This window comes from Phyllopteryx taeniolatus, chromosome 5, assembly GCF_024500385.1.
Source record: "Phyllopteryx taeniolatus isolate TA_2022b chromosome 5, UOR_Ptae_1.2, whole genome shotgun sequence".
Lineage (NCBI taxonomy): Eukaryota > Metazoa > Chordata > Actinopteri > Syngnathiformes > Syngnathidae > Phyllopteryx > Phyllopteryx taeniolatus.
The window spans coordinates 12,075,914-12,097,613 of record NC_084506.1 but is presented as its reverse complement, the minus strand read 5'-3'; the positions used below and the strand labels follow the sequence as shown (position 1 = coordinate 12,097,613).

At 41.1% G+C, this 21,700-nt stretch overlaps 1 protein-coding gene across 2 annotated transcripts; it reads left to right on the top strand.

The window, feature by feature from the left end:
- On the top strand, window positions 1-20,087 carry ca5a (carbonic anhydrase Va). Of its 2 annotated transcripts, none has more exons than XM_061772887.1 (7): window positions 1-476; window positions 3,966-4,163; window positions 6,489-6,607; window positions 9,761-9,856; window positions 13,483-13,545; window positions 14,136-14,294; window positions 17,492-20,087. In XM_061772887.1, exons 1-7 carry the CDS (start codon window positions 332-334, stop codon window positions 17,660-17,662), a joined length of 951 nt encoding a protein of 316 aa, XP_061628871.1. In that variant the 5' UTR covers window positions 1-331; the 3' UTR covers window positions 17,663-20,087. The 2 variants fall into 2 exon arrangements, with proteins under 2 accessions (XP_061628871.1, XP_061628872.1); XM_061772888.1 differs by lacking the exon at window positions 1-476 and adding an exon at window positions 524-3,855.
- Window positions 20,088-21,700: the final 1,613 nt, after the last annotated feature.

The following is a 21,700-nucleotide window of genomic DNA, read 5'->3' as shown; positions in this document are numbered from 1 at the left end:
TGGGGTCCCGCCTCATCGACTGTCCTAATCTGTTGCCTTTCAAACACATTGACAGCGTAACGTCATACAGACGGCTGTTGTTTTTCCTCCATGTGTTTTTTTTGTTTTGTTTTGGCAGCGCGTGACGAAGAAACTGGCCTCTCCCCCGCCTCACTGACGGAAGCAGAGCGAGAGAGCAGCTTCGTGTCGAAGTGACAGCTAACTTTAGGCTAGTTCAACAACACAGTGCTCAGCTGTATATTCGAGTGGGGCGGCGGGCGGGGGGATACAGTGTGGAGAGCTTTTTTGTTAGCCGACTGTATTGAAAGAGGAAACGCGGGAGCGGATCAAGATGGTGACTTTGTCATCAGCAATTCGACCTCTGGCTTCTCAGCTTCACCGGCAGCTCTTCACGCACACCGGCAGGAGTCAGTGGCTCACCTCCGTCCGCGGATGCAATCTGACGGCGTGCTCCAGCAGATTCGTGCTGTCGCAAAGTTAGTAGCAGCTCTTTCAAACTCGACGACGTTTGCGAATTGTGTGTGACATTTTGGGCAGTACTTTTGATGTTGGAAACGTGCATGGAAAGTATTGGAAAAGACTTTCGTTGGCGTTGGATTTGAAATGAACGCCACAGAGTCGCAGCTCGTGTTGATAGCGTCGTAAGGGACATCCATCCACACACGAGCCTGTGTATTTAATCCTCTTATCTGTTTACCATCCAGGAGGCCGGTGTGTTTGGTTTTTAAATGCACAACATCTCAAGGAGCATGACATTTTCTCACCATCACGTGTCTCTCGCTTTGGGTAGAACCTGACTGAAGCTTGACGACCAATGATACAGTAGCCTACAGTATTTTGCGTGCCATTCAAGTATGCAGAGTTCCTGTGAACACATTGTGCATGTGAGAAACCCTGACTCGAATCATGCAAACTCGTTTTTGAGAGGCGGCTGCAACTTTTTCCACCACACCCATTAACCGGCTTTTCTTGTTCTTTTGTTCCAACCACAACTAGTATGGAAATTCTCATTCAAGGTGTCTGACTCATTGGCAAATCATGCATGAGTACACCTCCCTTGAGGTTAGGGGACTCATTTGTGTGTGCAGAACATCTATTATGTGAATTTTTTTTTTACATTTTGCAGCACAGTGTGGCAGTGGTAGTCCTATCTGCCCCACAATTCTGAGTTTTGAGGTTTGAATCTCAATCCCCGGCCTTCTTGTGTGGCATTTGCGTGTTCTCCCTGTGCTTGTGTGGATTTTTTTTCTCTGGGTACTCCAGTTTCCTGCCACAATCCAAAAACATGAATGTTAAGTGAAGACTCTAAATCATATACGGGTATGTCAAACTCCAAATCTGACCCACGACGCGATGTAATTATATTCGGCCCGTGAGACCATATCAAATGTGTATTAGAGCTGGCCTGCAAGTATATAGCACATGCACCACTAATACTACATACATACTATAATAATACTAATCCCAGAGTGCTTTGCTCATGTGTTGCCACGCCAGTCGAGACCAGCAAGCGCCCCCTCCTTTTCTGTTGGAGTCACCTAACAGTCTCCTCGGCAGTGGTTTCTAAGATGGGCGATATGGGCAGCATCCCCCCGGTTGATGATCCTACAGGGGGACGAACTTGCTGGGCGTCACATAGGGCGCATCTGCTTGGACGTTGTTTTTTTCCCCAGAGGCAAATCTCCTCCAGCATGCCCCCCCCAGTTGACAATTGGCCAAGTGGGCCCCATTCTGTCCAGGACCGCCTCTGTTCCTCAGGCAAATTTACATGTCCCCTTACCAAAAAAAGCTTATCAAAAATGTAAAAACAGGAGCTTTTAACATAGGTGGGAGCAGATTATCTGTTCGCGACAGATTTTAGATTTTCGATCTACAGATTTGATCTCTTTCAATAAAAATTGGATTTGTTATTAGAATATTAATGTTTGAATATTTCAGATTCAATTACCCTTGTTTTCATATGATAAGGTTGAACATATACAACATATCTGGAAAACATGAACAATCACAGTCAATTTTCAATAAACATCGAGTTTGGCCCGCGACTTTGTCCCAATTTTTTATTTTTTTTTGCATGTTCTCCCACATTCCCAAAACCCGCTTGACTCTAAATCAGGGGTGCTCAAACGTTTTCTTCCAAGGGCCACATACAGAGAAATCGAAGGAGACAAACTAACGTATGTTTTTGGGATGTGGGAGGAAGATTGAGCACTCGCAGAAACCCCAACTCGCAGAATTGTGTGGCAAATGTTCTAATCACTACACCATGAGACAATACTGTTTAAATGAGTATATGCTAGTGTTGCATTTAAAAGAATGTACTGAATTTGGTTCTCCTGGAAAGCTGTGCATGTGAGTGTCTTTTTCTCTCTCCCCAGCTTTTCACTCTCACTGGTCAGGGCTGGGCCATACACTTGCTTCCTGTAATTACCATTTGGGGCAGTAGAGGCCGCTATCTGCATTCCATGCAGCAAACGTTACATAGAATATTTTAAAAGCATGTTGATCAAGCTAGAAAGCAGGATATGGAAAACCATAATTCAAGAAGTGTTTTTTTTTTTGTACAAATGTAATTTATATTTGTAATTTGTTAATGCAGTGATATAGGCACCAAAACTGTGCAGTATACCTAGGCCTCATTTTATTTCTAGATAACTCAGTGCGCAACATGTAGAGATGGGTATCTTCAAAGCTACAATGAGTAGTTTGTAATTTTCCCTTTAGTGTATGGGAGTTGGCTTTTGTTTGGATGAAGATTTGCTTCATTTATATCATCCCAGCAAGGACAAAATCAACAGCATGTTAAATCAATATGGCACTTATTTTATATCACTTTTATGTATGTGTGTTTATTTTGTGGGGGACAACAAAAGAATGATCAACAGACTCGGCCACACCTCCTCACTAAGTTCAAAGTTTGCGTCCTCGTATTTGCTCGCTGAGTGGTTTTCAACCACTCAATTTTACTCTCCTAGCTACATTTGTTTAGAGATAATATAGGAGCTCTCTAAGTAAGATATTCGAGATCCAGTATCGTGCACCTTTACAGATGTTTGCTGCTATATTCTGGAGTTGATTAAGTTTCATTTTCGTTTTAACATTGTTATTGTTCAGTTTTCTGCGGTTGTTTGGCGAGGAAGTCTGGGATTCAGGCAGGAACAGACTCCAGACGCACAGTGGCTGACTGAGCGTGAAAAGCTTTGAAAGCACATAATTCGCACGTTGCAATAACAGAATTAGGCAGCCAAGTGCTCCCAGGAGGAGTCGCTAAAGGCTTAAGGAGATGAAGGTCATCTCCCAGTCAGACTTGTTCAGCTTTCCTCGCAGCGGAAACCTTAAGCCTTGTGCTGCATGATTGCAGACGAAGACAATCAGCAGTTGTTTCTGAGTCCTTGACAGCTACACTACAATGATTGTTTCCTCTGTATATGTGCTCTGTCCTTTTGAACACACAATCTCACTTGTTTTCTATGACTTTCAGGAGAAGATTTCGTGTAATTAGTCAGGTCGTTGTTCAGACTTTGGCCCGAAAATGCTTTTTGACCCAGCCAGGGGTCCCGGTCTGGGAGGGAAGTTGGGGGCGTGCCAGGACATTCCGCAGGTCACTTTCTGTACAGCCAGCCCACTTCGCTCTTATTTAGTCATTACCTTTCAGGAAGAAATGTACAGCTGGCTAGGAGGAAGTAGAATTACTCAGCAGCTGCTTTTGCATTCAGTTCTTCAGGCGGCCTGAGAAGCGAGTCTATCTTTAAGTGGCCATTACTGAGTCACTTCTCAGAGTGACACAGTTTAAATTTTATTTTAAAATGGACTGCTGTTTAGCAATGCAGAAAGCAGCCGAATACAACTTGAAAAGTAGGTTACTTCTCCCTGGTTATGTTCCATAGACTTAAGAGTTACAATACTGTAAATATTGACGTTTTTTCTTTGTCTTCTTTCTTCTAACCTCCTCCTCCCTTATCCAGTGCACCCTATGTGGCAGGGGCCGCTCGCAGTTCCAGGAGGTGACCGCCAATCTCCGATTGATATTGTCGTCCGCAGGACCCTCTTTGATTCCCAACTGAAACCTTTGATCGCTGACTATGACCCAACCACATGCCAGCAAATCTGGAATAATGGTTACTCCTTCCTGGTTGAATATGATGACACAACGGACAAGTCAAGTAAGTGATATTCTGTTACAATATAATGTTTCCTCTTTTTCCTAACCATACACGTTTCTGTTCTCAAAATAAAACGGCTCTGCTATGACTGAACGCTCTTTGTCGTTTTCACAGCAGTACTATGTATGATTGAGAGCAAAGTTTCCCTTGAATTCAGAACAAACTCTGAGGTTATAGCCGTGCGCAAAGGATGATCTCCTTTGTCAGCCTCTATTAAAGAGCACCCTGTGGTAAAGTCAGTAATCAACGTAACGTTACACTGAGGAGCCACAGATAAAACCACCTTGTGGATCTGGTGACTGTCATGTGACTATGACTGTGTCAGCCATTTTTTTAGAGTGCAAAAATAATGTCTGGGTTGCACGATAAAAATGACTGTTGACAAACCAAGTCTTGTTACAGATTGCTTTTGCCAATTTGTTTAGATTGATTGTGCTATTTAAAAAAAAAAAATATTATTATTATTATTTTTTTTTTTAAAACGATTACTCTGATTTAGGTCACATGTTAGGAATCTTTGTTTTATGATTTTAGAAAGTTGCTGTGAGAACCACAACACCACATTTTAAAAGTAAAATGTGGATAATAATATTTCATTACTCTATTGAAGAGACTAAAAACAACTCATTCACAACATTATGACCATTTGGTTCTCCATAATAGTATGATCAAGGCTGAGCATTATTAGCTTTGTAAAAGGCATAATTATTGAGCCAACGCTTGAATTCAATCTCATTTGATTGTGCATTTGTCATAAAGTAAAGTTAGGCCTGGTTGGCCTAAATCTGAAATATAAATCAAGTATGCGTGATATATGACACAGACTTGGGTAGTTCTAGGTCAAATGAGTATACAGCTACTTGTTCTTTTTTAGTGCTATTTACTTGTTGCAATTTTAACCAGCATTCAAACTTTCAGGGATTATTGTTTTATGTCAAAGCAAGAACCGTCTATATATTGAAGGATATTGGAAAACGTTCAAGGAAGCAAAGGTCAAATGTGAGGTTTTCAGCTCAGCACTCCGGCCATTTTAACAATCCTGTGCTCAAAAATGCTACTTATTGCCCTATTTCAAAGCAGCAGTTTTGTTATGTAATTTGGAAATTAGAGTACTATTACTGTATTTTCAATTATGTAGCAATTTTGTGTTTTAGTGGGACATATGATACTTTGATATACTGCAACCACATTAGTTATTGGAAAAAATGCTAGTCCGTATTCTGGCTACTGTCGAGGTGCCCTTGAGCAAAGTTGAAGATGAAGTAGATGTATGGCAATGCATGAATGGCTGGAATTACAATGACATGATGTGTAGTCCACCGACGCCTCTCAACAAAATATTTTTGGGATATTTGTAGGCCAGTATTACCGTAATTTATCGTGTATAATGCGCTTCCCCCCCCCCCCCCCCCCCAAAAAAAAGTCAAAAGTCAGTAATGCGCATTATACATAGCTATAGGGGAAAATGAAAAAGCTTTCACATTTTATTCATCTAGAGGTTATGAAAAAGCTGTACACTTGCATTCCAATGTCACCGCCACCTAGAGGTTATGAGAACGCTGTACACTTTCATTCTAATATGCCGCCACCTAGAGGTTATGAAAAAGGTGTTGCCTTCACTTTCATTCCAATATGACGGGTACGAATGACTGCATATACTGTATTTACAGTTGTTATTAGTTATTCTTTTTTTAAAATATGACTGAACAACAACCATAATTAATTTCTTTATGGTTATGTTTGTTTTAATGATAATGCTTTTCTGAAATGCGTGACAGATTCAAATGAATCCCATTATAATAAAATTAAATGTGTTTTGCCTAGCCCTTCATGTTTTCTTTAAAGAATTGTACCCATCTTACAAATTATGCCTGGGTAATCAAACATATGAGCATAATTGTGTTTTCTCATTTACTAAATAAAAGTAAGGCTGTGAATTTCAAAATAAGAGCAAGTAAATAAAAAAGTATTACATGTTCAAATAGAGTGCTTAACTTCAGAATAATTCTTTGAAAAAAATACTTTGTTTTGATCACATGGGTAGAAGCAAAAGCATGCATTGTAAAAATGCATTATGCATAGGTAGAAGGATTTTCCAGAATTTTGAGGTCAACTTTGGGGGTGCGCGTTATACATGGGTGCGCATTATACATGAGAAATTGCGGTACTTTATGGACAACATGCTCTCTCCATTTACCCTTCCTACAGTAAAATAACAGTAACTGTGATATGATTGTCATTTTGTCTTTTTTTATTACTATAATTGTTTAATCTGTGTATTAATGTCAACATAGCAACAATATGGCCTTTCATTTGCTTCCACAGCATTGGAAGGAGGCCCTTTGCAAGACAAATTTAGGCTGTGCCAGTTCCATTTCCACTGGGGTGAGAGCAACGCCTGGGGGTCAGAGCACACCGTGGACAGGAGGTTATTTCCTGCAGAGGTATGATTCACTTCTTAGTTCCGCACTTGGATGTCAGAGCATGCAAAAAAAACTGCGTATTGATTCTGGCTGTAATAATTATTTGGTCTACTTACTGGTTGTATCTGAAGAAGTATACAATATATTTTTCTTAGTTCTGCAAAAAAAAAAAAAGTGGCACAGTCCTGTATGAGAGGTACAAATGTATGAAATAAAATGCAAATTTTAGCAAGTTCAAATGCTATATCTATAAACAAGGAAAACATTACCGTAATTTCTCGTGTATAATGCACATTTCTTTCCCCCCCAAAATGTCAAAAGTCAATGGTGCACATTATACATGGGTATAGGGGAAAATGAAAAAGACTTTCACATTTTATAAATGTATGCCGCCATCTAGAGGTTATGAAAAAGCTGTACACTTAATTCCAATATGCCACCGGCACCTAGAGGTTATGAAAAAGGATGAATGAATTAAAACGTTCATTCCAATATGACAGGGGTACGTATGACTGCATAATATGTACAGTTGTGCTCATAAATTTAGCTAGCCTGGGAGAGTTTGTGAAATATTGTTTTTTTTTTTTTAAATATGACTGATGACTGAACAACAACGAACATTAATTTCTTTATGGTTATGTTTTGTTTGATGATAATGGTTTTCTGAAATGCTCGACAGTTTAATTTGAATCCCATTGAAATACAAATAAATGTTTTTTCTCCTGGTCCTTCATGTTTTCTTTAAAGACTTGACCCATATTACAAATTCTGCCTGGTTAATTAAAAATATGAGCACAACTATGTGTTTTCTCTTTTACTAAATAAAAGTAGGGGTGTGTATTTCAAAATAAGAGCAAGTAAATAGAAAGTATTACATGTTCAAATAAAGTGCTTAACTTAAGAATAATTCTTTGAAAAAACTAACAAAATGCAGATCATGTTTTGATCATATGGGTAGAGGCAAAATCATGCATTGTAAAAGTGCAATATCCATATGTAGAAGGGTTTTCCAGAATTTTGAGGTCAACTTTGGGGGTGCGTATTATACATGGGTGCGTATTATACACGAGAAATTATGGTAATTCCCTATTTTTTTCCCCAGAGGATTTATTTATTTATTTTTTATTTTATTTTTTTAAAAGAGTTTTATAAAGCTTGTTATGTACTGAGGCACACAATAAGTGAATACATTTTGTGGATGTTACATCAATAATATACAGTACATAAAATAACATGATTAGGGCAGCATCGTTTAGCACGTCAACCTCATAGTCGAGAGCTTCTGAGTTCAAATCTTGGCTCAACCCTTTCTGTGTGGACATTGCATTCTCCCACATTCGAAGAAAGTCCTTTTAGGTAAATTGAACACTCTAAAGTGTCCATATGAATAAATGTGAGTACTGTGAATGGTTTTTGGTCATTCTGTGCCCTGGTGACCAGTTCAAAGTGTACTCTGCCTCGTGCTCCAAGTCATATGGGAAAGACTCCAGCCCACCCATGGCTGTAAACAGGACAAACGGTATAGAAAATGGATTTATGGATGAAATGGATGGATGGATGGATGCCAAAATCACTGTAATAAAGATTCATTTAGCTATATTGTGTCTTAGCTGGGGTACATTAATTAACAGTTTTTATTACATGAAAGTAGTTTACAACTCTAGGCACAATAAGGATGGAGTGGCTCACAATAATCTCTTATTAGCTCCACAATTCTCTTCAGCTCAGGTTCAGTGTCAGCCAGCTCATTGTTTTTGTTTTTAATAACCCAAATAGTTACTGTTCTGGTGTAGTCTCACTGTTGCCATCAGTGTCTCAGCAGGCAGCTTTTTGTCAGGAAAAAAAAAATAAAAAATACTGTGAACATTACTTTTTCAGGACGAATCTCTGATATGCAACTCTCACAGTTAACTTTGCATGCTAATCACAAACATGTCAGCATGTCATGCAATGCTAACGTCTAGTACAGTGACACGACGCGTGGTTTATAACCTAATCTTATCTTTTGTCAACATTGAAATTAGTCGTCTCTGCTACTTGCACAACCGGTACACCAAGTGTATATCTTCTGCCGCAATTTTCTTGTTATGGGTGAGTCTTCCACCCACCCCCTCTTTAGCATCTTCTGCCAAGTCGTAATTGCTGATGCTGGGAATGTGTTCACGTCACAGTTCCCATCACTCTGCCACCTTTGCATTAATGTGCGCTCGTGGAGGCTGAAGTTGCAGTTACATCGAATAACGAGCAGTTGTTCTAAATTGTGTTTTTCTATACGAACAGTAGTCCCAGTGATGTAATTTATCACTACTTATCAGCGTGGGAAATCAGTTGAGATTTACAACCAGAATAACAAAACAAAACATGTACTCATACTGTACGACCTTTCAACACAGCTTCCAGGAGGATTTTGAATCAGCTATCATTTTAAGAAACTCCAAGATTAAGACCCTCGTATTGTCAGTTTCAATCTTTACATGCATTGGACAAATTTTGATGTCTGCTTTTAACCTATGATAGCTGTAAAGTTGGATTTACACTGCCCAGTTCTGATTTAGTGCATGTATCAGGTTTTACTTTATTTTTTAAATAATGAATGCAGTATTTTGGTTACCTCAGTTAATGAAATAAGAGATTCCAAAATACTAGGAACAGCTCTAAATATGATGCAGTACAAATTGTACGCCACTGGAAATAATACTGTACCTCTCTGACGGTGTCGGTCTTTTAAAGCCAGACTTCTTGAAACAGCTCTTGCATTAAATATCATTGTGCAAGTGGTCAGTATTGGGGCTAGTTGGTGGACATATATTTTCAAGTGACCTATATTGGATATCCCTGTGCGTACGTTTACTGAACACTTGAAACAACCAGTTAGTGATATTAACATAAAGTACCGTACATATTTAGAAATCCGTTTAGTAGTTTTAATTAACAAACAAATGGCTAAACATTACCTGCTTGAAATAATGATCATTCACAAGCAACTTGGTGGATCCAGATGTGCCATGGGTCTCTATACTACAATTACTTAGTCACAAAGAAGGTACTGTACCGCATACGGTTCAGAGTGGAAGAACCAAGGCAGAGTCAAAGAGGAGTTTAAGTTAATAGTTTATTCCCTCTTGTACCTGCATGTAGGCTAATGGTTAACAGTTGTACTGTTTGTGTTCTCAGCTCCACTTGGTCCACTGGAACTCGGATAAGTACAGTCTGTTTGAGGAGGCAGTGATGGAGGACAACGGCCTGGGTGTTATTGGAGTTTTTCTTAAGGTAACACACAGGCATGCACACACAGATGCAGAATATTCAGAGAACACATTCAGCATCTAGTTTGCTCAAACTGTATGTGGTGGCATGGTGACACTGAAAATTCAAAACTGACCCTACGTGTGAATGTGAGTGTGAATGGTTGTTTGTCAAGTGTGTGTTCTTCAAGTACAGTAGTACAGCTTGTGGCAGCGAAGATACAATCACATTGTCGAAACTAGGTTTTGACAGTCAAACAAAAGTTCCTTATCAATGAGCTGGTAAATTAAGGATCAGTTGTTTATTAATAATTCATTCTTACAACAATATGGCAATTTCAGATGGTGTTTTCAGTTAATAATATTTTACCCAGGGCAAGCAAACTTGTTGGGCCTGATAAAATCCCTGCTGATTGCTGCCAAATTCTCCCTCTATTGCTTTACTATGTAGCACTATACAACATAACCATACAAAAAAAAAGCGCGTCATCCTTTTCCATGTAAGCATATCTCCTGCATCCTCCTCTCGAACACCAACTGCCCTCATGTCTTCCCTCACGACATCCATCAACCTTCTCTTTGGTCTTCCTCTAGCTCTCTTGCCTGGCAGCTCCATCCTTATCATCCTATTACCAATATACTCACTATTTCTCCTCTGGACGTGTCCAAACCATCGAAGTCTGCTCTCTCTAACTTTGTCTCCAAAACATCAAACCTTGGCTGTCCCTCTGATGAGCTCATTTCTAATTTTATCCAACCTGGTCACTCTAAGAGCGAACCTCAACATCTTCATTTCTGCCACATCTAGCTCTGCTTCCTGTTGTCTCTTCAGTGCCACTGCCTCTAATCCGTACATCATGGCTGGCCTCACCACTATTTTATAGACTTTGCCCTTCATCCTAGCAGAGACTCTTCTGTCACCTAACACACCTGACACCTTCCTCCACCTGTTCCAACCTGCTTGGACCCGTTTCTTCACTTCCTGACCACACTCACCATTGCTCTGGACAGTTGGCCCCAAGTATTTAAAGCCCTCCACCCTCTCTTCTCCCTGTAGCCTCACTCTCCCAACACCACCCCTCTCATTCATGCACATATATTCAGTCTTACTTCGGCTAATCTTCATTCCTCTGCTTTCCAGTGCATGCCCCCATCTTTCTAACTGTTCCTCCACCTGCGCCCTGGTTTCACTGCAGATCACAATGTCATCTGCAAACATCATGGTCCACGGGGATTCCAGTCTAACCTCATCTGTTCATCTGTCAGCCTATCCATCACCACTGCAAACAGGAAGGGGCTCAGGGCTGATCGCTGATGCAGTCCCACCTCCACCTTAATCTCCTCTGTCACACCTAGAGCACACCTCACCACTGTTCTGCTGCCCTTGTACATGTCCTGTATTATTCTAACAATCTTCTCTGCCACTCCAGACTTCCGCATGCAGTACCACAGTTCCTCTCTGGGTACTCTGTCATAGGCTTTCTCTAGATCTACAAAGACACAATGTAGCTCCTTCTGACCTTCTCTGTACTTTTCCATCAACATCCTCAAGGCAAATAATGCATCTGTGGTACTCTTTCTCGGCATGAAACCATACTGTTGCTCGCAAATACTCACTTCTGTCCTGAGTCTAGCCTCCACTACTCTTTCCCATAACGTCATTGTGTGGCTCATCAACTTTATTCCTCTATAGTTCCCACAGCTCTGCACATCACCCTTGTTCTTAAAAATGGGCACCAGCACACTTTTCCTCCATTCCTCAGGCATCTTCTTACGCGCTAGAATTCTATTGAACAAGCTGGTCAAAAACTCCACAGCCACGTTTCCTAGATGCTTCCATACCTCCACAGGAATGTCATCAGGACCAACTGCCTTTCCAGTTTTCATCATCTTTAAAGCCTTTCTAACTTCCCCCTTACTAATCATTGCCACTTCCTGGTCCACCACACTTGCCTCTTCTACGCTCCCTTTTCTCACATTTTCCTCATTCATCAACTCCTCAAAGTATTCTTTCCATCTAGCTAGCACACTGCTGGCACCAGCCAACATATTTCCATCTCTATCCTTAATCACCCTAACCTGCTCCACATCCTTCCCATCTCTATCCCTCTGTCTGGCCAGCCTGTATAGATCCTTTTCTCCTTCTTTAGTGTCCAACCTGCCATACATGTCATCATATGCCTCTTGTTTGGCCTTTGCCACCTCTGCCTTTGCCCTGTGTCGCATCTCAATGTATTCCTTTTGGCTCTCCTCGGTCCTCTCAGTGTCCCACTTCTTCTTAGCTAACCTTTTTCCTTGTATGATTTCCTGTACTGTGAGGTTCCACCACCAAGTCTCCTTCTCTCCTTTTCTGCCAGAAGATACACCAAGTACTCTCCTGCCTGCCTCTCTGATCACCTTTGCTGCAGTGGTCCAGTCTGCTGGAAGCTCCTCCTGTCCACCGAGAGCCTGTCTCCCCTCTTCCCGAAAAGCTGCACAAGACTCGTCCTGTCTCAGCTTCCACCACATGGTTCTCTGCTCTGCCTTTGTCTTCTTAATCTTCCTCCATCACCACCATCCTATGCTGTCTAGCCACACTCTCCTACCACTACCTTACAGTCGGTAACCTCCTTCAGATTACATCGTCTGCACAAGATGCAATCCACCTGCGTGGTTCTACCTCCGCTCTTGTAGGTCACCCGATGTTCCGGCCTCTTCTGGAAAAAAGTGTTCACTAAAGCCATTTGCATTCTTTTTGCAAAGTCTACCACCATCTGTCCCTCCAAGTTCCTTTCCTGGATGCTGTACTTACAGATCACTTCTTCATCACCCCTGTTTCCTTCACCAACATGTCCATTAAAATCTGCACCTATCATGACTCTCTCTCTGTCTGGGATGCTCAGAACTACTTCGTCTAGCTCCTTCCAGAATATCTCTTTCACCTCTAGGTCACATCCTACGTGTGGGGCATAGCCACTAATCACATTATACATAACACCCTCAATTTCAAGTTTCAGCCTCATCACTCGATCTGATACTCTTTTCACCTCCAAGACATTCTTAACCAACTCTTCTTTTAAAATAACCCAGACACCATTTCTCTTCCCATCTACACCATGGTAAAGTAATTTCAACCCTGCCCCTAAACTTCTAGCCTTACTGCCTTTCCACCTGGTCTCCTGGACACACAATATATCAACCTTCCTCCTAATCATCATGTCAACCAACTCCCGAGATTTTCCTGTCGTAGTCCCAACATTCAAAGTCCCCACATTCAGTTCTAGGCTCTGCGCTTTCCTCTTCTCTTTCTGCCGAAGAACCCGCTTTCCACCTCTTCTTCTTCGACTTCAACCCACAGTAGCTGAATTTCCAACAGCGCCCTGCAGGTTGACGGCGCCGGTGGCGGACGTTGTTAACCCGGGCCACGACCGATCCGGTATGGAATTCTTTGGATGAACGCTCATATTTGTTTGGCAAAGTTTTAAGCCGGATGCCCTTCCTGAGGCAACCCTCTGCATTTATCTGGGCTTGGGACCGGCCTACAGTTTGCACTGGCTTGTGCCCCCCATAGGGCTGCATAGGGCAATGGTCGCTACAAAATGTGATGGACATAGACTGATCCAGTGATCTATCATGCACATCCCTAATCCAAACAACTCTACACTGGTGCAGGTGGGGAAGAGACACGATGGCCTGCAAAAACTGGTAGACGCTCTCCCTGCAATCAGACACAAGGTAAGTCCACTATTATACACACACATGCGCACGCACACAGTGCATTTTTGCCAAATTAATACCTCTCTGACACTGTCAATACAAATTCATTATTTTTTAAAATCTTTGTTAAGGCAGCATTTATGATACCCCTCTTATATTGGGCCCATTAGATTGTGTGGGTATACCTCACCAAGTGGCTTTGAGAGCCTACTGTATATATCTCATGGATGCTTGTATCATTATAAGGTGACTGACCTGCTCTGATGCCAACCACTTTATTACTAATAATAAGCAACAATCAATTGCTGCATATTTAATGATATAATCAAATGTGACAGTTAAATAATGTATATTTGATAATGCAAGAGGATATAATGTTTAGTTGTCATGCTAATTATAAAAATATTAGTTGTTAGGCTTGTATAATGGAGCTACTGAATCATGCTATACTGTACATTACTCATAATAGTCTGGACAACTTGCATTAAAAAATAAAAAAAATAAAAAATATATATATATATATTTCTTTTACATATTAACTCTGAATAACATTATTTGTATTTTCAAGCAGAAGACGACGCAGGCATTTGTGTGTGTAATGTCTGCAGGGCAGTGTGGTAGAGTTTACGAAATTTGACGCTGGCTGCCTGTTGCCGAACAACACTGAGGATTACTGGACGTACCACGGCTCTCTTACAACACCACCTCTGACAGAGTCTGTCACCTGGATCGTCATGAAGCAGCCCATCGAAGTTAGCCATGATCAGGTATGTTTAACAGCCCCTAAACTCAACTCAGGGTGCAGCACCATTCTGACACTCCTCCCAATGTAACGTCTCTCATTTGCCGTTTGGTTCTGTATAAAACAAGAGATTTTCCCCTTGAGTGGCAAAGGAAAACACACACACAGAGATTACAAACGTTTGTAATCATCTACAGCACATCTGCGCTTTTCAAAGTGTTTTTAAACATGCTAAACTGAAGCGGCTTACACAAATACAGTACTGATTTTTAAAATGTGAGACAGGCTTCCACACATGAGAATGAAACATATGTGTGTACTGCTCTTGTAATGTATGCTATATTCAAGATGACCTACACATGCACAACACACGCGTAAAGAAGATATCTGATCATTGCGACCCTCCTCTCGCAAACCGGATGTCTGTTGCAGTACCAGGACTGACCTGTGTGCGGCAGCATAGCAACACAGAGCATTCAAAGCAGATGAAAGAGAAGTAGTAGTAGTAGTAGTAGTAGTAGTAGTAGCGTACCTGGTGACTTCATTGGAGTTGCAAAGTTATTTTGTTGTGACAAAACATTTGACGGCTTCTTCTCAGTCTTCTTGTGAGGAAGACTGCCAGTTGGTTGGTGTCTCTTGCTGTTGTTCTCCAGCATTCAGCATCATACAGATGTAACTTGAGTTTTGTCTTGGTTTAATATTTCTGAGAATTCCACAGCACTCTGAAAACATTCCTTCTCTTTGTTGATTCTGTTTTGAAATGTCATTGTGAGACATCATGACTTACAGTACTCTCAAGACAGGTACAGTCAACTGTTGTTCTCCATTCACATGGATTGTTTTTATTTCATATTTGCGCTTGTTTATTTTCAGGCCAACTTGCTGTGCAAAGTAGCTGAGATGTGATATTTTCTCTTGCATGTGTTGGCGAGTGTGTGAGTGCTAGGTCATCAGCAAAATCAAGGTCTTCTAATGCTGGGAAGAGAGTTGTATACCTCTTGTTTTGTCTTCTGTTGTACAGCACATCCCCAATTGATAAGGATGTTGAAGAATAATGCTGACATCGCACATCCTTTTCTCACTCCTATCTTTCCCTTGAATGCCAGTTTATTGTTTCCCATCCGGCATTTGAAATTGGTATAGAAGGTCCTGATGAGGTCCACGACATGCCGTGTGATTCCATATATCCTTAAGATGTTCCAAAGGCCGTCTCAGCGTACGCTATCAAAGGCCATTTCAAAGTGGATAAAATTGATGTATACTTGCCTCTGCCGTTCTGTGCATTGTACTATGAAATTTCAAAGAGTAAATATCTGGTCAAAGCATCCACTTCCCTTCCAGAATTCTTCCTGTTCATTGCTGAGCTTCGCATCAACAACCTCTGTAAGACACTGCACAATAATTTTTGTCATGATTTTGCTCGGTGTCAATAAATTTAATTCCAGGTCAGATGTAACAATCGCTCAAGTTGCCCTTCTTTGGTATCTTTATGATAATTTCTTCCGACCAGTCATCTGAAATTTCTTTATTCTCCAAAGTACATTTAAATGGTGGTAAAAGTAGTTAGTGGAAAGGTCTGTGTGTACCTTGGCCAGGGGCTTTTCCATTTAGGGACTTAGTGGCTGAGACAATTTTTTTCTCAGTTGGTGGTTCAGTAAGAATTTCCAAGTCGTCTTCTACATACTGGACATCTGGTTCTGCTGTTGCTGGTTCAGATCCTCTTGAAAGTGCTCCGCTTGTCAAGCTTCTTGTTGTGACTAAGTTGTTAAGAGTTATCCATTTTTGAATACAATTGATGTCTCGGTTGTTCGTCTGTGTTCCACTATTTTGGTGATCTAGAAAACCTTCTGAGCAGATCGGGGAGGAAAGATATATTTTGTGTTTTTTTTTTTATTTTAATTTTTGTATTTTTATTTTTTTAAATAGATTTCCAAAGTTGTAAGGATTTACATGACATTTACATTTGCAGTGTTGATTTAAGTGAAGTAGTCTCAAGATTTTGATGCCTTCTTAAGTGAAACTCTCTGTCCCACCCCAATTGACATTGAACACTACAATTTTACATCCATCCATCCATCCATTTTCTGAGCCGCTTCTCCTCACTAGGGTCGCGGGCGTGCTGGAGCCTATCCCAGCTATCATCGGGCAGGAGGCGGGGTACATCCTGAACTGGTTGCCAGGCAACCGCAAGGCACACATAAACAAACAACCATTCACACTCACATCTACGGGCAAGCTAGAGTTGTCAATCAACCTACCATGCATGTTTTTGGGACGTGGGAGGAAACCGGAGCGCCCGGAGAAAACCCACGCAGGCACGGGGAGAACATGTAAACTCCACACAGGCGGGTCCGGGGATTGAACCCCGGTCCTCAGAACTGTGAGGCAGACGCTCTAACCAGTTGCCTACAATTTTACAGTCAGGCAAAATAATATGCATATATGTGTATGTATAGGTTGTATATGGAAACATATGCATCCATTTTCTGTACCGGCAGTCCTCATTAGGGTTGCAGGTGAGCAGGACCCTATTCCAGCTTACTTATGGCGAGAGGCGGGTTACACCAGCTAATCACCAGGCACTATAGAAATACGATACCTCCATCCATCCATCCATTTTCTGAGCCGCTTCTCCTCACTAGGGTCGCGGGCGTGCTGGAGCCTATCCCAGCTGTCATCGGGCAGGAGGCGGGGTACACCCTGAACTGGTTGCCAGCCAATCGCAGGGCACATACAAAGAAACAACCACTCACAGTCACACCTATGGGCAATTTAGAGTCTCCAATTAATGCATGTTTTTGGGATGTGGGAGGAAACCGGAGTGCCTGGAGAAAACCCACGCAGGCACGGGGAGAACATGCAAACTCCACACAGGCGGGGCTGGGGATTGAACCAGGGTCCTCAGAACTGTGAGGCTGACGCTCTAACCAGTCGTCCACCGTGCCGTCAGAAATACGATACCTGAAAAGTCAAAAATATGTTAAGAAAACAAACATTTCCTTAACATGTCAGGGTGCTCCTAAACAAACTTTATGGTTTGTTTATTTGTGTAATTCATACTTGAGAGTACTGTATTTCTATTGTCTTTCTGCTTAAAAGTGTGGTTGTTTTTTATTTGGTTGATGGCCACTCTACCTCCCCATGTCATGTTTAGCCCCGGAAGTGTTTGTGTAAGTAATCATGCCTGCTCACGTGAAATTTCTGTATTCTGTCCCCTCCAAGCTGGCTGTCTTCCGGAGTCTTCTGTTCACCTCGGCCGAGGAGGAGGTCCAGAAGAGCATGGTGAACAACTTCCGTGTGCAGCAGCCTCTGCGAGGTCGCACCGTGCGCTCGTCCTTCAGTCCCTTCTTAAAGGAGTCGCCGTGTGAGCAAGCTGACCAGCACACCCACTGATGCCACCAAGTGCAGAATTTGCATCCTGTTATAGTCTGTGCGCCGAAACAAACATATTTTCTCAAAGAAATATATTTAAAAGTACAATAATTTTCTCTTTCAGGTTTATTTTTTTTTACATTTGCAAACAGTAACTAGGAGGATGTGAGGAAAGTTTTGTTTTAGGGTAATTTTAAAAATGTCATTTACATTTTGGCTATTGGTTTTACAAACTAATAACTGGTCAGTTAATAATGGAATTGTCTAATTTAACAGATTTGTATTCATGTAAATTGTATTTATTTTAAACTGACACTATCGTTTTTATATTGAAGAGTTTTTATCACTCAGCGGCTGTGGGTGAACAATGTAGCCGCTGGTGGAGTCTCAATAGCATCATGTGGTGGCCACAGTCGGTATAATAGTAAAAACCACCTTTTTGAACACCACTTACATACAGTACACTGATTTACATTACATCAGTATTTATACTGAGTCTTTTATTTTATACTGTCTGTGACAAGCATACCACACACAAACTAAAGTTCTAAAGCAACATTTATTAGCACTTAATCAAAATGCTCTGATGCATTCACACATGCCAGGTGTTTATGTGGACATTTTTATCCTGAAAAGATTTACCTGTATAGTGCCTTGGATTCTGTTAAACGGAGTTCCCCACTTTAGCACCTGAGAGGGACTCAAATTGCCCATCTTATTGTGGGGTGATGGAAAAGAAGGGATCGCCTCAGTGGTTTAAAATGATCTTTAGTTGTTCACAAGCTTTGTGTTTACCTCTGCTGCCACCTTCATTGTCTTAGTTTACACCACTCAAGCCCTGCTCAAGTGTTGTTAAAAAGAAAAATATACTCTACTGTTTCCTTGAGTAGTTAGTTTATTGTTCTTTGGTGTCTTTTCACAATTTGCCTAATGCTGGACCAGTCATTTGAAAGAAATCAACCTACTTTCATTCATATCCAACAGTTGTGCCTTGAGGGGTCAAATCTTACGATGCAACATTTTGGAAAAGGGGGACCGCTTTTGAGATGGAAAGTATACACAAACATAGGAAAGCAGATTATAAAATGCAGGACAGTGGAGATTAGGGACAAGGGGGCAGAAGATTGACAGTGTAGAAAACTGTTCCTTTGGTGCTCTTCATAGAAAAAAAATATCCACTTGAAGAGTGTATCTGACTATGATCATAAGTGTTGGTCACTATTCATAGTCTCTTGGGAGGAAGAAAGGCTGAGAGTTCACGGTTGCCATTCTAATCCCAACGCAACAATTTTACTGTCCGAACAGACCCCCCCCCCCCCCCCCACACACACACACAGACACAGACCCTCGACGCCTCGAAGTAGCCTTTTCTCCCATGAGCACAGATACTGACGTTGATACATCTCCCCAGTAGGTCCTTGTTGGGGCACAAATGGACTGGATTTGTAGTGAAAAGACATAATAGGCACTTGCAAGTGATTGAAATAGGTTGTGAAGGATACATACCCAACCTACTGTAGATGAGCAGGTCATGGGTTAAGGTGGTCTGTTTTCACATTGCTTGCTGGACATTCATTTTCATTCATTCATTCATCTTCCATTCCGCTTATCCTCACGAGGGTCGCGGGGGGGCGTGCTGGAGCCTATCCCAGCTATCTTCGGGCGAGAGGCCGGGTACAGCCTGAGCTGGTCGCCAGCCAATCGCAGTGCTGGACATATATTTATGGAATTTCAATACGTGTATCAAAACATTTGGTGGCTATTTTATTGTTTGTGGTTTTACATCGAATGCAATACAATACTGCCTTCCTCATCTTATGTTTCACAGATGCATTTATTGGGCTGCATGTTATCTGCCTTCATGTATCTTGGCATTTTATTATGTGAACCTTCATTTGATGCCTATCTGAATGCTATTAATATAAACATGATCAATACAATTTCAGTTTCATCTAAATGGGGGTTTAAAGGGCTTCCTTTGTTACTATTAACATTTATTCAATGATGATTTCAATGTATGTATTTTTGTCTCTGAGGGCCTTCAGCATATCAGCATCTCTGTTTGTGTCTTTGTGAGACTTTAGAAGAAGAAAAAAAATCATCGCTGTATTGACAAATCTGACATTTTCAAGATAAAATGATGCATTTTTTTTTTTTTTTTACAAATCTATTGCTTTCATTATGATATAATTATTGTTTTCATGATGCCTTTTGTCATCAGCAGCTTTTGCAAAGTGTTGTGTTTTTCAGTCTGAGGATCATGGGGATGTCCATAATGATGTATGTTGTACACTTTGCAAATGCTCCTATGCTATATTGCTCCTCGATACCCTTGCTTTCAAGGGAATGTACCCAAAACTAATTGTTGATTGTCCAGATGGCGAATGATGGAAAACTTACATTAATTCATATAACAACAATACACTGATGCTTAATGTAAGAATAACTTTGTGTATGTGATTTGTTTATTTATGTTTTACTTATTTAAGTATATATAGTGACCAATGTTGAAACTTATGGACAAAATTTTTAGTACCGATCTTAAAGACGGAAAAAAAGAATAGTCTGAAATAACTTGAAACTGATCAAAGTAATACATGAACATTTACTGAAAATTCATTGATATTTTTTAGACCTAGTGAATTAAATGTTATTTTAGGTCCTCTCCAGATGGCATGTTTAATCCTTCCACAAGTGTACAATAGGATTTAGATCAGGGCCCAGAATAGTCCAATGTTTCATTCTTAGCCATTCTTGGGTATTTTTCGCAATGTGTTTTGGATCATTATCCCGTTGGAGGACCCATGACCTTCAGCTAAAACCAAGATTTCTGACACTGAGGAGTGCATTTTGCCAAAGAATGGGACGATAATCCTTGCCTTACATTATACCCTCCACAGATTCAGGATCGCTTGTGCCAGATGCAGCAAAGGAGCTCCGGAGCCTAACAGAGGAGTCTCCTCTGTGCTCAACAGTACATGGGCTACAGTGTTGTTTTCTAAAATAGTTTTTACATTTTGGTGAAACAGTAAATGAACTGCACTTATATAACGCTTTATCTACACCATTACCGTGCCCAAAGCGCTTAAGCCAAAGCGTGCCTCACGTTCACCCACTCACACACACATTCATACTTCATACATACGTTCTGTGTTGTAGATTATTCATAACCTTTCTCTTGCAGACATCCAATTTTGTAAATGTATAATTGATCAGAATGCTTTTCTAAAATAAAGAATCCTCAAAATTCCCGTGGATATGAATAATATCCATGTCAACCACAATGCAAAATATATTTCATTAAAGGGGACATATTTTGCCAAACCAACTTTTTCTAGTATTTGGGATGTAATATTGTCTCTATGGTGCCTCAGCTCCCCATGTTGTCCACATCAAAAACCGCCACTGAGTGGAACTTACCTTTAAAGTTTTGCCCTAGCAAACTGATCAGAGGATGGAAAAATGCTGATATCATCGATGGCCCAGCTGGCCCTCCATCCATCCATCCATTTTCCATACTGCTTTATCCTCAAGGGTCGCGGGTGTGCTGGAGCCTATCCCAGCAAATCTTCGGGCCAGCCAATCGCAGGGCACATATAAACAAACAATCATTTGTGCACACATTCACACCTAAGGGCAATTTAGGGTCTTCAATCAACCTACCATGCATGTTTTTGGGATGTGGGAGGATTTGGGTGAGTGCCCGGAGAAAACCCACGCAGGCACGGGGAGAACATGCAAACTCCACACAGGCGAGGCCGGGATTTGAACCCCGGTCCTCTGAACTATGAGGCCGATGTGCTAACCAGTCTTTCACCGTGCCTCCCCAGCTGGCCCTGTGAATTCAAATTCTGATTGCTTAAAACTCCTAGTAGTTTAAAATTGCATTGGCCAGTACTACTGATTCTAAAGGCCCTGGGCAGATTAGAGTGACATGGTAGTACAGCCATCCATCCATCCATTTTCTGCACCGCTTATCCCAGGCAGATGAAATCTGATTGGGACAAAAAAATCTAACATACACTACAGGAAGCACAACAGCCAATGCTACACAATAAA

What these genes read in the sequence shown, in the direction of transcription:
- ca5a (XM_061772887.1), top strand. Translation starts at nt 332, where the DNA reads ATGGTGACTTTGTCATCAGCAATTCGACCTCTGGCTTCTCAGCTTCAC. An exon ending in CAGATTCGTGCTGTCGCAAA is followed by an intron (nt 477 to 3,965) that starts GTTAGTAGCAGC and finishes TCCCTTATCCAG; the next exon opens with TGCACCCTATGTGGCAGGGG. An exon ending in TCGAAGTTAGCCATGATCAG is followed by an intron (nt 14,295 to 17,491) that starts GTATGTTTAACA and finishes GTCCCCTCCAAG; the next exon opens with CTGGCTGTCTTCCGGAGTCT.